The sequence below is a fragment of the Fundulus heteroclitus genome, unplaced genomic scaffold (genome assembly GCF_011125445.2).
Source record: "Fundulus heteroclitus isolate FHET01 unplaced genomic scaffold, MU-UCD_Fhet_4.1 scaffold_47, whole genome shotgun sequence".
In the NCBI taxonomy this organism is placed as follows: Eukaryota; Metazoa; Chordata; class Actinopteri; order Cyprinodontiformes; family Fundulidae; genus Fundulus; species Fundulus heteroclitus.
In genome coordinates, this window is record NW_023396890.1 from 104,808 (window position 1) to 128,720 (window position 23,913).

Genomic DNA, 23,913 nt, shown 5'->3' on the forward strand with positions numbered 1-23,913 from the left:
TCAACCTGCTTCCAGGAAAAACATCTCTCTGAAACTATCCGTTCTGAAGCCCAGGTTGGAGTGCTTGTGTGTCTCCTCAGTGATGTAATTGCTCAGCGATGTCAGTCCTGGCGTGGCTTGTTGTCCAGCTACATGTCATGTGATTAAGTAATGCCCCCCCCCGCCCCCACCACTGTTATGCTTCTGCAGAGACGCTCATCGACAAACAAGAGTAATCTGCCCGGCTCCACAGACTGATGCTCTCAGCCTCAGAGAAACGGTTGATTATCTCTGTGGTCAGAGCTGCTATTCTCTGAAAATATGTTAGTTCTTGTGATTTAAAAAAAAAATAAATCTAAGTTATTTGCTTTGATACGACGCTTGCTGCATATTATACTTACAGAAGCACGCTTGTTTTCCCCCCCTCCCACTCTTTACTCAGGGTGCTTGCGCAAGTCTTGAAAGTCTTAATAAGTATGGAATTTTGAAACACTGTTTTCCAGACCTTGAAAAGTCTTGAATTTTGTGTGAAAGTCTTAATAAAGTATGGGGGAAAAAATGTATGGTAGAATTTTACAGTATGCTCAAAGGCATTGTGAAATGAGAAATAGGAAGGTAGGCTATAAAACTATAATTTTACTAACTGGTCACGTACTGTATTAGCCTAATGGAATCAAACACTTTGTTTGATGTGAAATTCATGTACTTGTGATTTTCATGTTTTGAAACGTTTTCATCAGTAAAAGCATAATTTACTGTGAATAATGCATTTGTTCATTGAATACTAGCCTATAAAAATTAACATTTCTAATAAACAGTTTGTACAATCTCAACCAATGAAGTAGGCAGTAGGCACACAAGTATACAAGTACATAAAGTTAAGGTCTTGAGAAAAAAAAAATCTGTTTTAAAAAAGTCTGGAATTTTAATTTGGAAAAAGAGCAAGCACCCTGTTTACTCCCGATCCATCTGACCTTCTCACCCACCCTCACATTTAATGACACATTTAAACGAGGCTGATCTGGATAAAGTCACGGTTCAATTTAACGCTGTAGGTGTCAGCACACGTCTTTTAAGCAGCTTTGCCGCAGCCACATTCCTCACATTCAGCCTCTAAATGGGATGTTTACGTCTTTAGGTCTGCATCTGCAGCAAAGCTTTACTCGGATTATTTAAGCTGCTTTCGTTCACGCTGTCTGCCTTATAAGTGTTTCAGTACTGATGCTTTGACTTGGCTCTATTTATGGTATTAATTCAGGGTATCTGCAGGGAGAAAAACATTAAAAGTTTTGTTTAAGGTTGTCCCTGAACACCTGAGTGCACAAATATAAAACGTCAATCCGACTCTTCAGATTAAATCAGGCTGTCACTGCTTGAGTAAACCCCAGATTACAAAGATAATGGATTTAATTTGCCTATGGAAATGTAAAATTAATCGAATCTGGTCAGTTACATACGCACCAGTTTGATTTTAGTTAGAAAACCTTTCAATCAGTTTCAGTTTATTAGGCCACATGACGACAAAAAGTTTCTGTACCAAGAAAACCCAACCGATGAGGAATCGATTTCACTGACTATGCAGCAATCTCTCATACTAAACATGCACATGGCGACAGTGGAGAGGACTAAACCACTGCAGCTATTATTAAGCTACTGATGATGTAAAGAAAGCATTACATGTTCTTCATGTGAATCATTGGCTTGCAATTTAGCCAATTCTGTAATTATACACAAGTTGTAATAAAAGAATATTTAAAAACACTATAAACATATAGGTCCATGTTAATACATTAGAATATCATTGAAAGGTTAGTTAGTTCGGTAATAACATTTTTAAAAAAGAAACCTGCTTAGTTTATTTATCTATTAGAGCCAGACTGATAGATTTCAAATATTTACTCCTGTTAAAATATTAAAGGTTACATGAAGGACTGTTTTAATACATAAATGCCGGCTCACTGACTTATGTCCAAGACTGTGATTATCGCTGCTGCTCGCTGACGTTTTTCCTTCCACTAAACCTTCCATCTGTGAACAACTGAGGATTACCTTGTGATTAATTGCTATAAGTTTCACTTTTTTAACCTTAAAATAATTTACTGAGATGCATCTGTTGTGTTTGAATGAAGCGCAGCGTTTTGCAGATGATCCGTTTTAATTGATTCGGATCATTTTTCTTTGACAGAAAACTCGAACTCTAGTTTTTTTAACCCTGTTCTTAGTAATTTTTCTTGAAGCACATTTTAATTATTATTTTCCTCTAAGCAAATTTAAGTCATGATGTTTTTTTTTTCTACTGTCACAATCTTTTGATGCTTAAAGTCAAACTATTAGAGAAATTATCTTTTTCATCAGAATAACAATCCATGTCAGCTGCTCACTCTGTTGTTTCTCAGGGTTTTCTATAAAAGGTGTGATCTCCTGCTCAATTAAAGGCTCCACTTGTTGTTTTATTTATTTAACAAGAAGAGCTGGTAGAAATGATCTGAAAATGAAACGAATGCAACAGATTCTGATCCGACAGGCGGTGCAGCGGGGCACCATTGCTGCATGATTTCCCCTTTTCTCTCTCTGCTGCCTAAACTATGTCAATAAAGGAAAGAAACGTCAGCTCAAGGTTCAAATAAAGTATATAAATGATATGCTGCAGTAGATGGCTGGATATGAATCATAATTTATACATCTTTAAATCAGACCCTGCAGAAACCCTGTAGATGTCCAACTGTCCAGCAAAGCTTTCCTTGAATGTGTTTAGCTGTGGCAGGTGAAACGTTCCCAGATTTAAACACAGCATTTAGTGTTTTATTTCTGTTTTATTTCTGTTGATTCAGGTCTGATGAAAACACGAAAGGCCCCGTGATGTTGGAGCCGTGTCCGCAGGTCGTCCCCGAACCCAAGCCCGAGGACGCCAAGCAGTCAGCAGGCGCCAACGCCGCCGCTCCTCCGTCTGAGCCGCGCAGGAAAGGCGTCCGCGAGCGCCGGCGAGAGGGTCGCTCCAAGACCTTCGACTGGACGGAGTTCAAAGCCGAAAAGAAGGAAAAGCCGGCGAAGGAACGGGCGGACACAGTCGACCTCAGCTCAACGATCTCTACCACCTCTTCCTGCTGCTCGCCCTCTTCCTCCGCCTCCTCCCTGGCCTCCTCTCCCGCGTCTTCCTCCTCCCTGCACACCTCCTCCGTATCCGGCCCTCTCCCTGCGAATGTGAAAGGGGAACAATCGCTACCCGAACGCCTCGAGCCAGGAAGAATGGACGTAGACCCCACCAGGGGTGCAGACGCGACAGACGGCGTGGCCCCAGACGTCCGGGAGGAAATCGAACAGCGGTGGCATCAGGTGGAGACGACGCCGCTAAGAGAAGAGAGGCAGGTGCCCATATCCACAGCTATGGGCGCCGCCGAGCGACTGCCTGCACACGAGCTTGCTGCGCTGCTGGACAAGGAGGTGAGGTTTCCACGCAAACCCCACATGGACATTTAAGAGTTAAATATTCATCCCTAATCATCACTTATTTACTTTCTACGATGAAGCAACCATGTTTACATAAAAAAATTTCACTTAGTTATCCATTATTATCACAGAATACAGCTTTATACAAGCAGCCATCTTCTCTCTCTCTCTTTGTTTCTGTCTCTATTGTGTAAATTTATACATGGTTATAGTCTGAAGGCTACCTGCCTTTCTTCCTTCCCGCTTCTTGATTGAATGAAAGTCTCTTTAAAATTAGTGTTATACTGATACCAGTATGGGACGGGGCCCTGATCCAGCACTAAAATGGTGGGATCGGCGTCGGCGAGTACCAACAAATGGGCACCGATACCATTTTGATGGTTGTATGTCACTTTAACGCAGCTTTCTCTCTCCTGACTAGTATTATACATGTTATATAAGTTTATTAAAGTTGCACTATTTTGTTATTTGAGAGCCAAAAACTCAGGGTTTAAAAGAGATTATTCAATTATTAATGTAATTTTACTGTCTTACTGTTGCACTACTGTTATACATGTTATAATTTCACCAATGTTGCTCTATTTTGGCCTTTGAGAGCCAAAAGCTCTGCAAAAAGGGAACTAAAAATAAGTAAAAATTTCTTGAAATTAGTGTATTTTTCCTTGATTTGAGCAGGTATATAAGACTATTTGCCAATAGAATGAGATTTTTGCACTTAAAACAGGAGCAATTCATCTCTAAAATAACATAATTAGATATCCTGCACTCGAAATAAGACAATGGAGATGAATTGTTCCTATTTTAAGTGCAAAAATCTTATTCCATTGTCAAATAGTCTTATTTACCTGCTCTAATCAAGGAAAAATACACTAATTTCAAGAAAATTTTACTTATTTTTAGTTCTGTTTTTGCAGTGAGTTTATTCAACTAGTGTCACCCATTCCAGGTAGGCAATAAAAAATTCTACTACCCTAAGTAGTATGCAGTTCTTCATATATACACACTTTATATCAATTTCAAACAGATGGTATCGGCCAATACTGCACAGCCAGGTGTCGGGGCCAAAAAATGGCATCGGCGCAACACTTTAAAATCTAGATCTGCCTGAGTTTTGAGTATAATTTTATTACATTGTGGATCTGCTTCTGATCCATTGCTGGAGTCTATCTAGCAGGAAGGAGGATTCTTGTTTCCAACAGAAAGACTTTTGGTGACTTGCGACAATCAAAGTGAACGATATTTTTATAGGACATCTGAAAATGACCTTAGAGCCGTTTACTTGCTGCATTGAGCTTTAATGCTTATAATAATCCGTATGGGTTTCTTTATCAAATTAACCGCGAAAATGCAGACGTATAATAACTTACTGCATGCCCTGACCTTCTTGGAGGACGTGGGAATTTGTTGGCGGGGCGCCCTGCTCGTAGAACGGTGGGTGGAAACAGAGCAAATCTTTCACTTTCACTTAATTTTTTAGTAGATTATCCAACAGTAAACACAGGAAACAGTTAAAAAAACAACGATAAACGAACAAACCCACAATTTACCAAAAAAAAAGGAATAGGCTGAAGCAAAGCTTATTATTGCCTACCCTGTTTTATACTTACAAACCTATACAACCTACCAGGTTCTTTACAGTACATATATAAATATTCAAAACTACATAACATAGGATTTTATCATTCTACATTTTAAAGCCCTTTTAAAATTCATCAAGAAAGGACATAACTTTAAATCGTCATTCAGTTCATTCCACAGTTTCACACCAATAACTGAAACACATCTAGGCTTTATCTGGCTCTTCTCTTTTGCACATTCAAATATAAACAAACCTCGCAAATTATATTTATTCTCTCTTAACCTAAATAATTTCTGAATATCAGAAGGAAGACTTTTGTTCACTGCTTTATACATTATTTCCAGTATTTTTATATAAATAATGTCTTTGAATTTTAATGTGTTGCTTTGAATCAAGAGTTTATCAGTTGGTTCACGGAATCCCACTTTATTAATAAGCCTTATAGCTTTTTTTTGCAACTTAACTAACTTATCAATAAGTTAGTTATTTGCATTTCCCCATACTTCTGAACAATAAGACAAATAAGGCATGACCAAAGAGGAATATATAATATGCAGGCCTTTGATATATATTAAATATTTTATTTTAAACAATATTCCAATAGTTTTTGCAACGTTGTTTCTAATATATTCTATGTGAGGCTTCCAACTAAGTTTATTCTCTATAATAATCCCTAAAAATTTTGTCTCATAAACTCTTTCAATTTCAACTCCATTTATACATAACTTTACATCGTTATGGACCCGATTACCAGAGAATACCATAAATTTAGTTTTCCCTTCTTATGTCGCCATGATAAGTGCTGTCCGAATAGAGCAGTCAGAAAGGAAGGAGGCAGGAAAAGTAGCCTGAATGCTCCCTCCTGCGGCTAATTAAGCCTAGGAACCCCACAATGTCCCTTACTGATGCAAAGAAGGCTTAAGGATTCCCACAATCCTTTGCATGACATGACATATCGGCACAGCCCACCTCACGGAAATCTACAAAAATGTCCGGCGAGAGGAGAGCGCACACTTTTTGTAGTTCATTTTCAGAAGGCTGCAGGCCCAGATTTGATATTCTGACTGTTGAGCCCGTTGCTTGGTGCGACGCCATCTTTCGAGAGCTGGGATTGGTTGATGGTACAAGAAGAAATCGGCAAATTAACCGATTAGACTGTATTAAAATATGTGTGACATACAGTTCAATGCATCTTTAATCTGCTTTTACGCACCAGCCTGGAAAGTGGGGAGGTGCTCTGTGCAGCAATCAAAGGAAACTTCTAGATGACCATTAGGGCTCCTGATGTTACCATGCAATACAGAAAATACTTTCTCACCTCCTTTTTAAATATGTTCCTTTTTAAATTTCACCACTTTTTAATTCCTGATTATTCAACATTTTTCCTATTTATTCATCTTGAATAAAGTGATGTTACTAGAACCAAGCCTTTAACTATTGGGGCGATGAAACTAAATAATTTTAGCCTTTGGGGAAAACAAAGTTGATATTATCTGCATGTTAATAATAGTTTGATTGTTAAAGAAGTTTGTCCTCATTTCCTCCACTGTTTAGGTGGTGGGTCAGCCAATCAGCTCTCTCTGTTTAGGTGGTGGATCAGCCAATCAGCTCTCTCTGTTTCCACCGTCTTCCTGCTTCAGACTCTCTTAGGCTCATTAAAAATTCTCCTTACTGCTCCTGACATTTTTCCATTTCAGGAAGGCCTAAGCTGCTCTATGAAAAACTTTAAAGAAAAAAACTTAAAATTTTCAAATGAAAAATGTGAATTTGGGAAATTCTAAGATTGTTCCTTAAATGACGTCACTAAGAGCTGCTTTTAGTCTGAGGGTCCGGATCAAGATGCCTCCCTTTGGAGGCTTTCTGGGTACGTCCCACTGGGAGGAGACCCAGAACCCGCTGGAGTCACTATAAATCAGATAAACAGAAGATAAGGGACGGCGAATACTGTAGAACAGAGCTTAATCAATTTTTATTTTTATTTTATTCCACATATAAAAGCAGCTCTTTCTCAGTCGATGAGAGCAACATTTGTTTTAAAAGTACATCTTTGTCCCACTTTGATAATTTGTTATAGTGATTTAGAAATGATAGGAAACCACTTGTTCTACTTGATTTAAAAAAAAAAAAAAAAAAAAAAAATAAATAAACTGTTTATTTTACAGTTGGGACAGAAGCAGAGGGAGCTGGACCGACTTCAGGAGCAGAATAACCTGCTGAAAGAGCAACTGGAAGACGCGCTGGGGAGGGAGCATAGTGCCAGGGAAGGATACGTCCTGCAGGTAGGTGTGAAGCGGCGCGGACGCCACCGTAGGGGCGGAGTCTACAGAGTCGGTCGGTCCGGATCGCGTTTTTGGGATCTCGGAGGTTCGGTTAACTTTTATTTAACTGCATTTATCGGCACCAGATTAGGCAAACATTTCTGGGTTTTAAAGCCCAGAAATCTAAGTATTTGTGTAATTTATGAGATTAAGTTGAGTCAAACGTGTTTTGATTTATTTAGCACAGGTTTTAAACGTTTTGCCTTAAATTCTTGCTCAGTACGTAATAAGTTATTCAGTCAAGCTGGATGTTGCCTTAGTGCAAAATTAAGCTGTGAGCCCTGATTTTGTGCTTAAAATAATCTCCAATGTTGCTATTTTTATGACTATATTATAGTTTTATGAGAAACGAAGAATAAGATAAACGCGTAGCAGTTTTTCTGCAGTTTAAGATTAGCAGTAGAAACAGATTTTCAACAATTTTATTCTCATTTCATGACAGAAGTACTATTTTTATCCTTCAAATGTAACTACAGAATTTGAAATACAATTAAGTAATAACTATGGGTTATCAAAAATTGGTTGTTTTCTTTCCAAATCTCTCGTTCATTAAGGCCAACCGTATAAATAACTCGGTGCAGATTCAGTCACCATTAGCAGTACGAGATCCAGAATAAATGCAGGAGGAAATTACGTCCTCTCCTCCTCTGTCGCAGCTGAGGCTAAGGATCGCAGCGAGCCGTTCAATCGCTCATTAACCCAGTTCACCAACAGCAAAGTAATATTTCACTTAAAGAAACTCTTTAAGGCAGGGTGATGTGGCCTAAAATGAATATGGCGACATATTGAGCAGCTCAGCTCGATAATGATAAATGTTATAGTGATGGTATAATTCAGCTGGATCACAGCTAATTATCTTACAAGATGCAAATCATAGCGACACATATTCCCTTAACAGGGCACATAGGTTAAAGATTAAGTGATAATAATATCTATGGAGCGGCCACACCTTTATACATGGGTAACTCCATTAAGATGTGCAAACTTACTGACTCCCAGGTGAAGCCAGTGGCCAAAACACTGCACTCGCTTCCAGCTTTAACTTTATCTTTGCACCGTAGTCAGTAGTAATAGCAACAAGGGCCTCTTCCTTGATAATTATCAACAAATTAAAAACATGTATTTTAAGTGCAGCCCTGGCCATTTTATACTGTTGCTTAGCAACCCATTTTTAGATAAAAACACAAACACTGAATTCAAACTCAACCCCTTTATTCAACCAACTTTTTAACAAAACTGCAAGTATTTAAAAATAGAAAAAAGAACGTGTGCTCTCTGAACCCTTTGAAGGGGGCGGAGCTTGGTTCTTGGGTCTGCACTGTGATTGGTTGGGAGGATGTAAAGATGTAATATTAACGTACGTTATAGGCTAGAATGCAAAAGGAAGGAAAACTTCATTCTATTGAACCTTTGATTGACCCTTTTTTTCTATCATCGATATATATTGTTGTTGAATTATCGTCCGGCCCTACTGCAGACTGCACACGTGACGCAGCGTCTTAAAGGGACAGGAGCATAGCAGACCTTTACCTATTAAAAACGACTTTAACTTAAATTATTTTTAAACTGTGAAAAATAACGTTGGTTATAGTCATACATTTTCGGTTTATCGCCCAGGCCTAGGAGTGCTGGTGAGGCTTATTGTATCTGGAAAAAGTAAAATGAAGACTGTTTTTTTTGGAGTCTGTGCTTATTCTCTTGAACTGAAATGCATGGTTGTGGTGGTTTTATGTTAAGCATGAGTTTTCACTAACTTGTTCTAATCGAGTTTCACATCTCCTGGGAAAATAACTGATTTGATCTGTTGAGTTTAAGGTAAGAGTCTTTTATCCGTAAGTTTGGCGCTGTGCTTTTTCCCTTCTGTCTGTGTGTGTGTGTCTGCTTCCCAGCTCGGTTCCTGCACGATTGCATGCTAAATAACATGTTTTAAGAGTTTATTCACTCCATGAAACACTATATTTTAGGTCTTTCTCTTTTGAAGCGACTCCCTCCCACCCCCCTGGAAAAAGCACAGTGGAAGAAAACGATTGAGTGACCAGGAATATTAGCAAGAATGGAGAAAACTATGATAATCCCTGAGATGTGGTTCTCTATAAATGGTGTGTGGGGGGGGGGGAGGGTGTGTGATTAATGAAAATGTCTCATGATCTTTTTAAAGAGTGCAACACCATCTTCCTCGTCGCCACGCAAAGTGCCGTGGCAGCAGCTCCACAAGCTCAACCAGGACCTGCAGGGCGAGCTGGAGTCCCAAAAGCGCAAGCAGGACGTCGCTCAGCAGCAGATCCGCACGCTGAGGCGGAGTTACACCGAAGCCCAGGACGCCGTGGACCGCCACGAGGCCGACGTTCAGGCCCTGCAGGCCAAGCTGGCGTCTGCCATGGAGGAAATCCTGGCCGGCGAACAGGCCGTGGCTCGAATGCGCAACGAGCTCAAGCTGGAACAGGAGCGCTCGAAGGAGCAGGAGGAGGAGTACGGCCGCAACGAGGCCACCTTACGAGCCCAGCTGAAGGACAGCGAAGACAGACTCCGGGAAGTCGAGGCGAGCCTCTTGGAGAGAAGCCAGGCCCTCAGGCAGCTGGAGCGCCAGCAGGCCCTGCAACGGGACCACATGAAGGAGATACAGAGGTTGCAAGAGAGGCTGCAGGAGGTAACGGCTCGCCTCGCCGCTACCGAGGAGGCTCAGCTGCTGAAGGAGGAGCGTCTGAGGAGCGAGCGCCGCGGCCTGCAGGAGAAACACGAGCGGGAGAGGCAGAGTCTGTGCAGGAGGCTGGCCGAGGCCGAAGCTGCACAGAAGGAGCTGGAGGAGAGGTTGTTGGAGGCGGAGCAGCAGGTGGAGGCCCTGCTGAGAGGGAGGCGGGCCTCGGGGGAGAAGGAGTACAAGGAGGAAATGTCGAAGATGCAGGAGCAGCTAGCCCTAAAGAGCGACACGGTGGAGACGCTGAGGGAAAGCGTGCGACGGCTGGAGGAGGAGAAGGGCCGGCTGACCTGCCGCTGCCAGGAGCTTCTCAACCAGATCACAGAGGCCGACCGCGAGCTGAGCAAGCTGCGCAGCCGTCTGGAGATCGAAGAGGCGGACTACTGCACCCTGGAGCATTCCTACGAGAGGGCCACCCAGGAGTTCCAGAAGATGAGCCAGTTCCTTAGAGAGAAAGAAGACGAGATCAAGCAGACCAAAGAGATGTACGAACGGCTGATGGAGCGTAAAGAGGAGGACCTGAAAGAGGCTCTGGTCAAAATGACGGCGCTCGGCTCCAGCTTGGAGGAGACCGAACAGAAACTGCAAGCAAAAGAGGTGCTTCTCTGTGAAATGAGTCAAAGTCTCAGCGGCAACGCCGACTCCTGCGACGCTGGCGAGGATCTGCAGGCCAAACTTGTGGTTGCAGAGGACCGCATCGCCGAGTTGGAGACGCACCTCACCGCCCTGCAGCTCGGCTACGCCGGCCTGTGCTCGGAGGGGCAGCCGGTCTCAGACCAGGACAAAACATCGTCTCCCTCGTCGTCCAACACAGACGACTCCTACAAGACGGAGAACTCCTCCGACGAGAAGGAGTCGGAGGCCAAGAGACCGAGGATACGGTTCTCGAGCATTCAGTGCCAGAAATACGGCGAAACGAGTGACCCAGACGTCCAATCAGCTGACAGAAACGTCTCTGAGATCTCGCTCTGCCACACCAGCGACCCAGAGAAGTTCATCGCCATCATCCACGCGCTGGAAACCAAGCTGCTCGCCACCGAGGATAAGCTGAGGAACCTCACACAGAACCTGGACGTGCAGCGAGCCGCAGACGCCGCAGACGCGTCGTCGTCTGACCCAGAGATGACGGGAGGCGTGCCTTCCTCAGCAGAGGAGGTCACAGGTGACGGGAGCGAGACGAGGAGCGGTTCTGCCCTCCAGCATTACACCAGCGCCTTGGCGTGCGTTGAGAACGGCCGGGAGAAGGTGAGGGCTATACTCAGCGGCTCCCGTGGCGCCGCAGACTTACTCTCGCTCTCGGAGATAGAGAGGAATCTGTTCAGTGCCTCTCTGCACATCAGACAAGGCCAGACGGCGTCCGAGGAGACGTCTCCGGCCGATCAGACCCCGGAGGCCGCGGACGACGAGGCCCTGCTCCTCTTTGCCAAGACGTTGTCCTTCGAAGCCGCCGTTTTGAACAAAATGTCTCTGTTGATACGAACCTCGCAGTCGGACCTGCTGCGGGCGCTGGCAGAGATCTGGGAGGACCTGGAGCTCGTCAAGGCCAGTGAGAAGGATTGCTTGGCCGTGGTTTACGCGGACGTCTTGACCAGGAAGCTGATGTTGGAGAGTACTTTGTGGACGGAGGCCGACGCTGCTGGACTCCAGGAGGGCGGAGCGACGGGCGTGGACAAACCCGCCGCGTTTAACGCCTTCGTCAAAGCGGAGATCGCTTACTCGGTGGAAAACCTTAAACTTTCCTACGACGAGCGATTCAAACTACTCAAAGGGGAGTTGGCTGACGCCCACAATAGGCTTCATCAAAGGGAAACGGCTCTTAAAGCGATTATTGACGCTGCCAAAAGACCCGATTTAAAGTCCGTAATCAAGGATGTGAAGAAGGAGCTTGGTATCGGCAAACGGCGGCTAGCAGACGTTCGGCCTCCGGAACTCGCGCCCTACATGGAGCAGATTGAGACGGAGGAAGCTAGAGATCTGGCAGAGGAAGTAGTCGACAGACACCTGGCAGCGGTGATGCCTTCATGCGGTGATCGGTCCGTCGAGTCGTTTCGAAACACTCACGCCAACCTGGCTGACGAGCTCCAGAGACAAGCGGGAATCCTGCAGAGGTTCGCCGAGGAGATAGAGAGCGGCGGAAGCAACCCGGCGCTGTGTGAAATGATCCAGGCTGTTTTAGGGCGCCGGGCGTCCCGTGATCTCACCAGTGCCTCTCTCTGTATGCGTGAAGCCCTCACACAGGCCCAGGTGACCTACGTGGCATGCAGGCTACGGGCCGTGCACGAGCAAGAGATGCGCTCGTGTCGGCAGACCGGCGAGAATATGGAAGCTCTGGCGCGGCAGCACGCCTCCAAAGTCGCAGAAATCCAAGAAAAATACGAGCGTTCTCTGCGAAAGGAGCAAGAGAGCTTCAATCGAACCATGGCGTCGCTCCAGAGGGAGAACGAGGCACTGAGGGGGGAGCTCAGCGAGCGCGTGAACCAGCTCGGCCTGCAGGCGGAGCAGGTGGCCCTCCTGGAGGAGCGTTTCCGCCGGGAGAGCGACGAGCTGCAGGAGAAGTGTGAAAGCGAGCTGAGCCACGCGGAGCAGCGGCACGCCTCCACGGAGCTGGCCCTCATGGAGACGGCGGCCGACTGCCGGCGAAAGCTGGAGGTCCTCCTGGCAGACGTAGACGGCATGGAGGAGCGTCACGGCAGCCACGTCAGGAGGCTGCAGGAGGAGTTTGAGGACCGGATCGTCGAGCTGCAGCACGTTCACGAAGAGGAGCTGGATAAGTTGCGTTGCCAGTATGCGGAGAGCGTTCAGGGTGCCAGGGAACGCCCTGAAGACGAGGAGACGCGGATGGAGGAGGAAGAGCAGGGGACGAGGGCGGAGGATGCACGAAGCGTGTCGGAGGTGGACTCCATGACGGTTCTGAGGGAGCGGATCCAGGAGCTGGAGACTCAGATGAATAGCATGAAGGACGAGCTGGAGAACAAGCACCTGGAGGGAGATGTGGCCGGCCTGAGAGAGAAATACCAGAGAGACTTTGACAGTCTTAAGGTTTCTCCTCTTTCCTTACATCCTACTAAATTAAATGTTTTTAGTGAGATTTGTTTTAGTCTGTTACTGGGAAATGGTTTGATTTTTTTTCACGTTTTTAAACTTTAATCAGTCAATTCAGCTGTACAAGTATGGTAAAATTTTAATTGTTTTACCACACAGAATTAAACTAATGGTTATAATTTCCTTGTTTTGTAATCAGTCAGAGCGACGTTGATCCAATCAGAAGATAAAAGACAATGTTTGCTCCCAGATTAGGAGTTCAAAGGAGAATAAAACCACCTTATCTGTGTTTATTAGGACAAAAGTATTGAAAGAAACTTTTTTATGGTAAATATATATATATATATATTTTGTATGATATGGTTTCCTTTCTTGTAAAATATGAGCATGTTTGTTATTCATAAATAATATACATTTTTTATGTCAAATTACTTTTGTTTTAAACTATACGAACAAAGTGGGGTAAAATCTTCTTTTAATGCATCTCAGGAAGCTGATTGGAATCTCCCGGCTGAACATGAATTAATGTGCTGCAGTTTATTTTTACGTTGCTGATAATAACGCACATCAGTCGTTAGAGCTGTGCATAAAAATCGATACAAAGATTAATATCGATTTTTTTTAAAAATGATTTAAAACCGATATTCTGGCTTTCAATATCGATATACCTCCCAACACCTAGGGGGCGCTATTGCAGCCTAACCTTCATCCCTAAAATCAGACGTTTGGGCACGTTTTTGGTTTCTGTGATACATTAAATGCATTGAACCAAATGCACTTTGTTTTCCTGTTAATATATCAGTGTTCAATAAATTGAACGTAAATATAATATTTGGCTGGTTTTTTTGATTGAATGACTTTGAGCATTTGAAAGTAATAAATATCGATATTGGAGTCAAATCAAATCAAGGTGAGCTATATCGAAAATTGTATCGAATCGGCTAATCCTAGATGATACCCAGCCCTATGCGTCGTAGTCATGGAGTTCCACAAGGTACCGTTCTTAGGCCGGTTCTTTTTTTCTACAATCATTACTCTGTATTATTTTTATTAATCCGCTGTATATATTCAGGTGTTCTTACAAATCCAGTCAGTTAATGATGACTCTGGAAGAAATAAAAGCCTGTTTGACTTAAATATCTGCTTTAAGACTCAAGCCAGATCCACGGTAGGCTTCTTCCTTAGAGAGATAACTTTTTACCAATAGGCATTAAATTGACTGTTTATTTTAACTAGAAATTGGGTCTTAATTGTATATATTTGATTGAAGTAGATTGATCCGAATAGAAATGGATGAATTTGACGAGTTTGTGTTGTGAAGTGGCTTCTGCTGCACTTGTACGCATCGTGAGGAGAGGCTGTTACGCCACATTATGGTGATATTAACACTAAAAATTATGCTTTCTTTAACCTGCAAGAGCTTGATCTGACTGAAAACCAAACAAAGAGAACTTTAACAGAGGAAAACCTGGATTTGATCTTTATTTACGGAGCTGAACAAATAAAACTTGATGATCGACTGAACGATGGAATAAAACAGTATTTTTTTTTTTTTTTACCAAACATCAGTAGGTATTAAAAATCATACCATTTCCCATGCCCATTTATGGTATAAACTAGACTTTCTGTAACACAATTTAACTCTTCTGGACAACAGTTTTGCTGCTTTAACTCGCTCTACTAACCTAGCTGGGCTTTAGATCCTGATCTTTCCTGGGCTTCTGTCTCCTTTTTCTGCATGCAGCCTGGTAGACTATTGTTGCACTTAATGCGTAGTCACAGATTAATAATTGCAGGTGATGAATTGCATGCATTTAGCTGCTAAAGATGTAAAATGTCGGACGTTTCTCTCCCTAGGCCACATGCGAGCGTGGTTTTGCTGCGATGGAAGAAACCCACCAGAAGGTGGTGGAAGACCTCCAGCGGCAGCACCAGAGGGAGATCTCCAAACTGCTGGAGGAGCGAGAAAGACTGCTGGCCGAAGAGACTGCTGCTACTATTGCTGGTAAGAGAAGTTTCTCACAAACTTCTTCCTTTGTGTTTAAAACGGGACGGTAACTGAACATGAGACGATTTTCTTCAATCTAGCTATCGAAGCGATGAAAAACGCACACAAGGAGGAGCTGGAGAAGAACCAGCGCTCCCAGCTGAGCGGCCTGAACTCAGATATTGACGAGCTGCGCCTGCAATACGAGTATGTTTTATTTTTTACATGATATCTGGACCGGTTTAACGCTGCGAGAGGTTTACATTAAGACGTTAATTAATTTACGCGTCACAGAAATTCAATTTATGTTGTCGTCACAACACCAAGATTATGGTATTGGTACCAACATGTTTCGATTTTTCTTCAAATAAAAAAAAACCCATTACTGAGTTTATTTTAATAAAAAAATAAAATAAATTACCACAAAGACAAGCTTTTCTACACACAACTTTAAAAAAATAATATATAAATACTATTCAAAACACTAACATTTTCTTATTGCCCTCAAAATACTTTTAGAATAGTGAAAAAGAATAATAAAAAAAACATACTAGGCTTTTTTTATTGCACACAAAAAAAAACTTTTTGAACAATGTGAATAAATAAAAAGCATTACGTTTGAACAATGAGAACAAACACAATAGTTTGAAATTAAAATAACCAAAATCTCTTTTCTCCCAAACCCACACCAAATAAATTAATTATTGTGCGAAACAACAGTGCACGGATCGGTCCGCACTTAGACAATTTTTTTTTATTTAATTAAAGTCATAATATTGCCAGAATAAAACAGTGATTATACCAGAGTAAAGTCGTGATATTACCAGAAAAAAGCTTCTGTAGTATTTTAACGCAGGGGAAAGTACCTTTTTATAGTAAATACTGTATAGTATAATGCCGCAGTACCTGGTGCTAAATTATTACCGCTCTACCGAACAACCTAGTTCCATTCAGGGATAAATCTCGAGCATTTATTTCCGTTCAATTTGATTATTGCTTACAGCGAAGGAAAATTTAAAATTAAGATTCTCCTGTATGTTAGGAAAAAAATGTAAAAGTATCTTTTTAAATGCAGAAATGTTGCAGACTTGTCCAGCAAGTTCAGACGGCATAGCAAAGGAAAATTGAGTGGAAGGAAACAAACGTAACGAGATTAACCTGCACGAGGTGTATAATTTATGACTTTTTAGTTTCACTTTTCATGTTTAACGATATTTGCTCCTAAAAAAAAGGAAAAAGCTCAGAGATGTTAAATAAAACGAGTATCTTTATGGCTTACAGAGAGGAGCTTTTTCATCAGCTTGTTCATGTTTTGTGGGTCTCTGCTCATCGGTTTCCTGTGTTTGAAAAGAAAACATGAGGAGAGAACTTTGGGCTAAATCTGTGAATGTTGTTTAGGGAAGAGCTGCAGTCCATCCAGAGAGAACTGGACGTTTTGTCCGAGCAGTACTCCCAGAAATGTCTGGAGAACGCTCACCTGGCCCAGGCGTTGGAGGCGGAGAGGCAGGCCCTGCGTCAGTGTCAGCGAGAGAACCAGGAGCTCAACGCTCACAACCAGGTCAGCCAGCGGCTCACGTCCCGCACATACGGACAAACGAGGAGGAATTATTCTAAAACGCCGCTTTCCGTCCCGCAGGAGCTCAACAACAGACTGTCGGCAGAAATCACGCGCATGCGCTCGTGTTTCAGCGGAGAAACGGCTCTCTCGCCGCTTACGCACGGCAAAGACGTGTATGAACTAGAGGTAGGCGGAGCCACAAACGCTCGCTAAGCCACACCGATGAGATGCTAACGGCCTTTCCTGTTATTTTCTAGGTGCTGCTACGGATAAAGGAGTCGGAGATTCAGTACCTCAAGCAGGAAATCCACTCGTTGAAGGATGAGCTGCAGTCTGCTTTGAGGGTGCACAAAATCATTTACTTTACACTGCAAAAACAGAACTAAAAATAAGTAAAATTTTCGTGAAATTAGTGTATTTGTCCTTGATTTTTGAGCAGGTAAATAAGACTATTTGCCAATGGAATAAGATTTTTCCACTTAAAATAGGAACAATTCATCTCCATCATCTTATTTCAAGTGCATGATGTCTAATTATCTTATTTTAGGGGTAAAGATACTCATTTCATTGGCAGATAATCTTATTTACTGGCTCAATTCAAGGACAAATAGACCAACTTTGAGAACATTTTACTTGTTTTTAGATCCGTTTTTGCAATGTAGCGTTTGGTCTTTAAAGCTTTTTTTCCGTTTTGAACTCCTGTTGGATGTTTCACCAGGACAAGAAGTACGCCACGGACAAATATAAGGACATCTACACGGAGCTGAGCATCGTGAAGGCAAAGGCGGACTGTGATATCAGCAAACTGAAGGAGAAGCTGCTCATGGCCACAGAAGCTCTGGGGGAGAGGACTAGTGAAGGAGTTACATCTGGATACGGTTCGTTTAATCCCCCGGCAACAAGATTAACAGAAATGCAGATGTTGGAAACATTTTAGTTGGTCCTGACCAGCAATGATGATTTAGTTACACTTAATTCACAAAAAATAGACTTCAGACTCCAAGATTCGAGTCTTTGAGTCAGTTTTTATCTCCAGTAATGACGAAGGAAAGGAAGCCGGTCTGAGCTCCAGACTGCAGCTGCTGCATGTTTTACCGTGAACAGACGATCTTAATTATCAGCCAGCAACATTAGTAGATTATTATGGGATTATTATGGAATGTTAATCCTCCTAACGGCCTGTTCATGTTAGCTGTAGCTTCACATTAGCGACCACGCGAATGTCTCGCTAACTGGATGCCGCTAAGCTAGCAGCTACATTACAGGGACACTTCCTGCTGAGAATATCAAAATAAAAGCACTGCCTGTTTCGTTAATTCAGAGGTTTAACAGTCATTTATTTACCACACTGTATATTTCATTATGTTGTAACGTGTACCTTAAATTTAAAGTTCTTTAGAATTCAGAACAAAGGTTTTAAAATTATTTAGAAGAGGGTTGCCAGATATCAGTAAAACCCTCAGAACCAGATTTAGTGTGATTAATAATAGAGTGGACAATATTACGACAAATATCGATTAACTTAATCGTTACTAAGACAGAAAGCAGTAATTCAACAGGTTTTACACTCTATTGTTTTTCTTGGTGCAGAAATGCCTGCTTTTATTTTCTGATTACTTTTGAAAACAATATAAATCAGCCATAAAAGATAAAAAGACTTGGACTTAAACAACTTTATTTGTTATTTTGTATGCACAGAGTGCTTACAGAACGAAATTTCGTTGCATACAGCTTGTAAATTGCAGTAAAAAATTTAATTACAGTATAAGGTGCAGCAGTGATTTAAAAGTAAACAATTTAAATGTAGACAATGCAGGAGAAGTCACAGTGTACAGGTGAGTATTTTTTAAAAACCATTCGTGTGCAAGAATACAGCTTGTAAATTACAGTAAATTTAAAATACAGTATAAGGTGCAGCACTTAAAACATCATTGCTTATGAAGATTATTAGCTTTAAAGATAATTACCAAATGTTTATTTGGTTTTACAGACTGTAGAAACTTGAGACATTATCTGGACTCTTCTCTAGTCCGAGACGACCGTTGTTTAAGAACTGTATATTTCATTATGTTGCAACATGTACCTTAAATTTAAACGTTTTTAGAATTCAGAACAAAGGTTTTAAAATTATTTAAAAAAAAGGGTTTCCAGATATCAGTAAAATCCTCAGAACCAGATTTAGTGTGATTAATAATACTAAGACAGAAAGCAGTAATTCAACAGGTTTTACACTCTATTCAATTCAATTAAATTTTATTTATGTAGCGGCAATTCATGAAACATGTCATCTCAAGGCACTTTACAAAGTCAAATTCAATCAGATTATTATTCAATCTGTTGTTTTTCTTGGTGCAGAAATGCATGCTTTTATTTCGGATTACTTTTCAAAACAATATAAATCAGCCTTAAAAGATAAAAACATCATCGCTTATGTAGATTATAAGCTTTAAAGATAATTACCAAATGTTTATTTGGTTTTACAGACTGTAGAAACTTGAGACATTACCTGGACTTGGGGAAAAGAAATGACTCGTAAACTCTGGACTCTTCACTAGTCCGAGACGACCGTTGTTTAATAACTGCGATACTCGTTGTCAGTGATGGTTCTCTTGTGTTTTAGACATCATGAAGTCAAAAAGTAACCCAGATTTCATGAAGAAAGAAAAGTCAACCGCCTCCAAGCCGTTGAGAGGCCTAAGATCAAAGGTGAGTTTCAGCTGATTGTGACGATGTTTCTGACCCCGGCCTTGGTCAGGATGTTCTTACCATGACGTCTCTCCGCTGTGAGTTTGTCACGTGTCTGTTTTATCCATCAGTCTGTCATTGAAGAGGTCTCATGGGATAGCTGACACTCCCATTCTGGGGTGGTTTCCCCCTCCAACCCCTGCCTAAAGATGTGCTGTAGGTATGGCATGATGCAGACCAACGCATGCCCCCTAACTATCTGTTCTCCACTCACACCTGTTCTTTCCCTCCCTCGACTCACAACTAACAGAGGGATGTTATAAATGTGAGAGGTTTCAGGAAAAAAGCACGACTTTTAAGTTGTCATTTCTTCGGGAAAAGACACTTTTTTTTTTTAATGTTGCTCCTTTAATGTTGGTGTTTTGCTCCTGCAGGATTTTCCCGTTTTGTCACATTGCAACCACAAACCTGAAGCATATTTTTTCCTGTATTTTATGTGACAGACCAACACAAAGTAGTGTATATTGGCAAACGATGCCCGGTTTTTAATGCAATGTTTGTATCTTAAAAAAAAAAAAACATCTGAAAAGTGTGGCATGCATTTGTAGTTAGCCCCAGTTTTTTTTGGACATCCACCTGGACTGACACACTGCAAAAACAGAACTTAAAATAAGTAAAATGTTCTTAAAATATGTGTATTTGTCCTTGATTTGAGCAGGTAAATAAGATGATTTACCAATGGAACAAGATTTTTGACCTTAATGAATGAATTAATGAATGAATGAATGAAAACTTTATTGTCATTGTCACAAGAACAACGAATAGGAAAATAGGAACAACTCATCTCCATCATCTTATTTCAAGTGCAGGATGTCTAATTATCTTATATTAGGGGTCAAAATACTCATTCCATTGGCAAATAATCTTATTTACCTGCTCAAATCAAGGACAAATACACATATTTTAAGAACATTTTACTTATTTTACGTTCTGTTTTTGCAGTGCATGCTGGACCCAGGAGAGCATTGATCAGAGAAGCAGGAGGACTATGGTGGCTCTCAACAGATGTGTTGGAAGACTAAATTGGGACTTTTTGGCCTACATGCAAAACACTATGTGGTGGAAAAATAACACAATACATCGGCTTTAACTCACCGTCCTCACTGTGAAACACGGTGGTGGCAGCATCATGCTCTGGGGACGCAGGGAAGCTGTTAAGAGCTACAATAGGAGGGTTTCCAGAGGTAAATCAAACTGAGAATCGGTGGTGAAAAGAGAAAAGCCGTTCGAGGATTCTCTGTTTAGCATTTAGCTAAGAAAAATGGACAAAATGGTCAGTTCTTCATGTGAAGAACCAAAATATTCTGCCACAAAGCACCAAAAGCTGGTAGAAAAACAGCCCACAAAGGTGGTTCTACAGCATAATGACTGAATAATGTCGCACCTTTCACATTTATGTGTAAAAATGTTTGAGAGAAACTCTTATTATTAAAATAATATCACTTATCGTCCCTCAGTGGAGAAATTCTAGCATTACTGCAGCAGAGTTGGCATTTATGAACTACTTGGTTTTTGTCCGTCACATAAAATCCCACTAAAGCAAACCATTTTGTGGGTTTAGCGTGTAAAAAATATGGGGGAAAATACGTTTAAAGTGGACGTAAATGCTGCTGTATTTGGCAACGTGTGTGTTTCATTTACCTTTGTTTGGTTCTGCAGTACGTTCTGTTGTTTAGCATGGCGATCCTCACCTTTTCTGTGCATCTCCTGATTCTGCGAGTTAAGAAAAGAGTGCCGTCGGTTCTGTCTAAATGTATTGGCAGGAAAATAATCCGAAATATCAACTTTGTGTTTCTGCAGAGCCTGAAAGAGGGACTGACTGTGCAGGAACGCATGAAGCTTTTTGAGGCTAAAGACTCCAGGAAGATTTGAATTTGTGGAAAATCTCAGATTTCCTCTTCTGTCTGAAATTCATCCAAAAAAATGCCATTCTTCCAAGCTGTCGTATTATTTGATTATTTGCATCCAGATTATAAATCCTGGTGTTGTTATGTTGTTGTTTTTTTATATCACATTCATAATCTGTCCAAATTAGAGATGAGGAAAAACCTCAAGAGGGATTAATTACAGCATCACTTTTTCCCCTCAGTTCTCCTAAATGCCAAAACACACAAACGACACAGTATGAATAACATGTAATTAGCAGTATGAATAATCTGCTGTTTTTATTCTTGTTACAGTGTTTATATCTAATGGTTTTACTGTGTTTGCTGTTGCACCAGTCGAGCTGTACGTAACTACTGGATGTGTGTGGTGGCGAATCGCTGAGGCGTCTGCTGTACGTCTGGCTGGAGTGGCGGCTGAAAGGCTCTGTGATGCTTCTGCTGGTGTTTTCCAGACGAGTGTGTCTGCGTGTGATGGAGATGTAAAATAGGGCGGAGGTTCTCAGATTGCACTTACCACTTGACTACTGGAGAAAGCTTGTTTTTTTGTTTTTTTAGCTGAAATTAGTGTAGTGACTACAGATTGGTTATTGCAGTGCAACCAAACACGCTGACCCGTGTCATATTCAGTGAAAAGGAGTTTTCTTGTGATGATTGATTTCTAATTACCATTTTTTTTAAAGCTCTTAAAACTTGGCTTTGTATTTGGTCATTTTATTATTATTATTTTGACATGGTGTGAGGATGTGCTCCTAGCGAAACTCAACCCTGCATGACTGGGCAGCATAACTTAAACCACAGAATGATCACGCTGCCTTGTTTTCTTTATATATATATATATTTTATGCTTTAGTGTGAAACTCTTAAAATGATCAAGCTTTGCTTCTTGCAGATCCTACTGTCTGTATGTTGACATGGAAATGTTTTACTGTAACGCAGCAGTCTGAAAGCACTTGGCCCCGGTCCCTGAGCCCGCTCTAATCCAGGAGGGCCTCAGCTGAGTGAATAATAGAAACACCCATTAAAACCTGTGCAGCTATGGAAACACACTGTATAGTATTCAAACCACACATTGTACATATACCATAAGGAAGACTTTTTTGTTTTAAACTTTTACCTTGCTCAATAGCTCTATGTGAAATATATATATATATATGAATATTTTGTATTTCTATTTGAATGTATAATGTCTAATAAATGAAGCGTTTAAAAAAATGGTTTGAGTCTTGCAGTGGAGGAGTTTTTCCCCCATTCACTGTTTATTGAAAAGGATGAAAACATTACACACAAAATGAGTCCTTTTCTTGATTTAACTTTTTTTTTATGTGTAAAAAAAATACACAACACGGTGTCTTTAACTGGGACCTGCAGGTACCTTTTACATATTCAAAAAGAAACAAATATCTAGCCATTGATTTTTACACATGCCCTGGGCTACTCATAAATAGATGAATTAGTGAAATAAAATTTCCTTGAAAGCCAAATCTATCCAGTACTTTCTGGAGGAAAATCTGAGTCAAAGGCTTTCTCTGCGTCAAGTCCACAGATGAGGAAATTTACTGTAAACATCTAGAGGGCATCGGTTCTCTGTTACACCGTCTCTATTCTGCTGTTTCCTTCCAGTTAAAAGAACTACTTTTATTTTAAAACTGAGAACTGACATTTCCTTCCTGTTTAAAAAGGATACAGCTCGGTCTGAAATTACTCCAAGAATCCTGATGCATTCTGCAGGAGTAAGCTGAGAAGCAGACTGCGTGGAAACCCCTGGACCTCCCTGATATTAAATAGATCAAATTCATATTTTATTTACAATTTAATGCATCCAATGCGTTTCTAGGTAATAAACAAATATGATTTATGTGGGGTTGCCCTAAGACAGTGGTTCCCAAATGTTTCTGTTGCGCACCCTTTGAAGAAGGAAAACATTTCAGCCCCACCCATGCATCCAAACAATATAAATGGCTTTTGGCCCGACTCCCTCTTGCAGTCAACTTGTAACTAGCATTAATATTAAAGATAAACTTTAGTTACATTAATTTTGTACTTTTCTAGAAGTTTATTATTCATCATACTACTGACAGTAGGTACATACATACCAAACAGCAGAGGGTGCTGCTGTCACATTAGGGTTAGTAGGGAATGATTTAGAAAGCCTGTATTTCTTGGGGGGAGTAAATGTGGGTTTTGCACTGATGACACATTCATTTATTTTTAAACCCGCCTCAGTTTTTCACAGCGGCTGAAGCTAACGGCTAATTTAGCATGGGCCTGAATGACAACTATCACCATAAAACCATTTGAATATCAAGGAATGTTGCAGCATTTTATGCAAACAATATCATACAAAACAATCATGTTTGTGCTGATCAAATATTGCATTCATTTTAATTATTAAAACAAAAACATGGAGGTTGGAGGCGGTGTGCCATCAATAAGCTTCCTGTCTGAAACGTACCAAGAACACAGCGAGTCTGGTCAGTAATATCTGATCTAAAAGCAACGCAGTTGTAATTTAAAAGCCCAATGAAGGTTTGAGTTAACAGTATATTAACATTTGTTTTTTTTAATATACTGCCTTTCCTATCGCATAATCAGGCTCCTATTATCACATATTCCCCACAGGAAGATCATTGGTGGTGAAACGTCTCCATTTCCTGTGTAAATAACCACCCAAAGTTTG

General features: G+C 41.2%; 1 protein-coding gene and 1 long non-coding RNA gene across 2 annotated transcripts in view; both read left to right on the plus strand.

Annotated features, from left to right (window-relative positions):
* The window catches only part of si:ch73-103b11.2 (rootletin), a gene marked incomplete in the record, with an annotated part of 107,196 nt that overhangs the window by 58,725 nt on the left and 24,558 nt on the right, over positions 1-23,913 (plus strand). Inside the window, 4 exon segments of the mRNA XM_036132051.1 lie at positions 16-54; positions 2,811-3,420; positions 7,168-7,284; positions 9,482-11,400. Coding sequence (XP_035987944.1) covers positions 16-54; positions 2,811-3,420; positions 7,168-7,284; positions 9,482-11,400 — 2,685 coding nt within the window.
* Positions 20,264-22,074, plus strand: LOC118560723. Its single transcript, XR_004929553.1, has 2 exons — positions 20,264-20,534; positions 21,151-22,074. It is a non-coding gene; the product is annotated as an uncharacterized LOC118560723 (long non-coding RNA).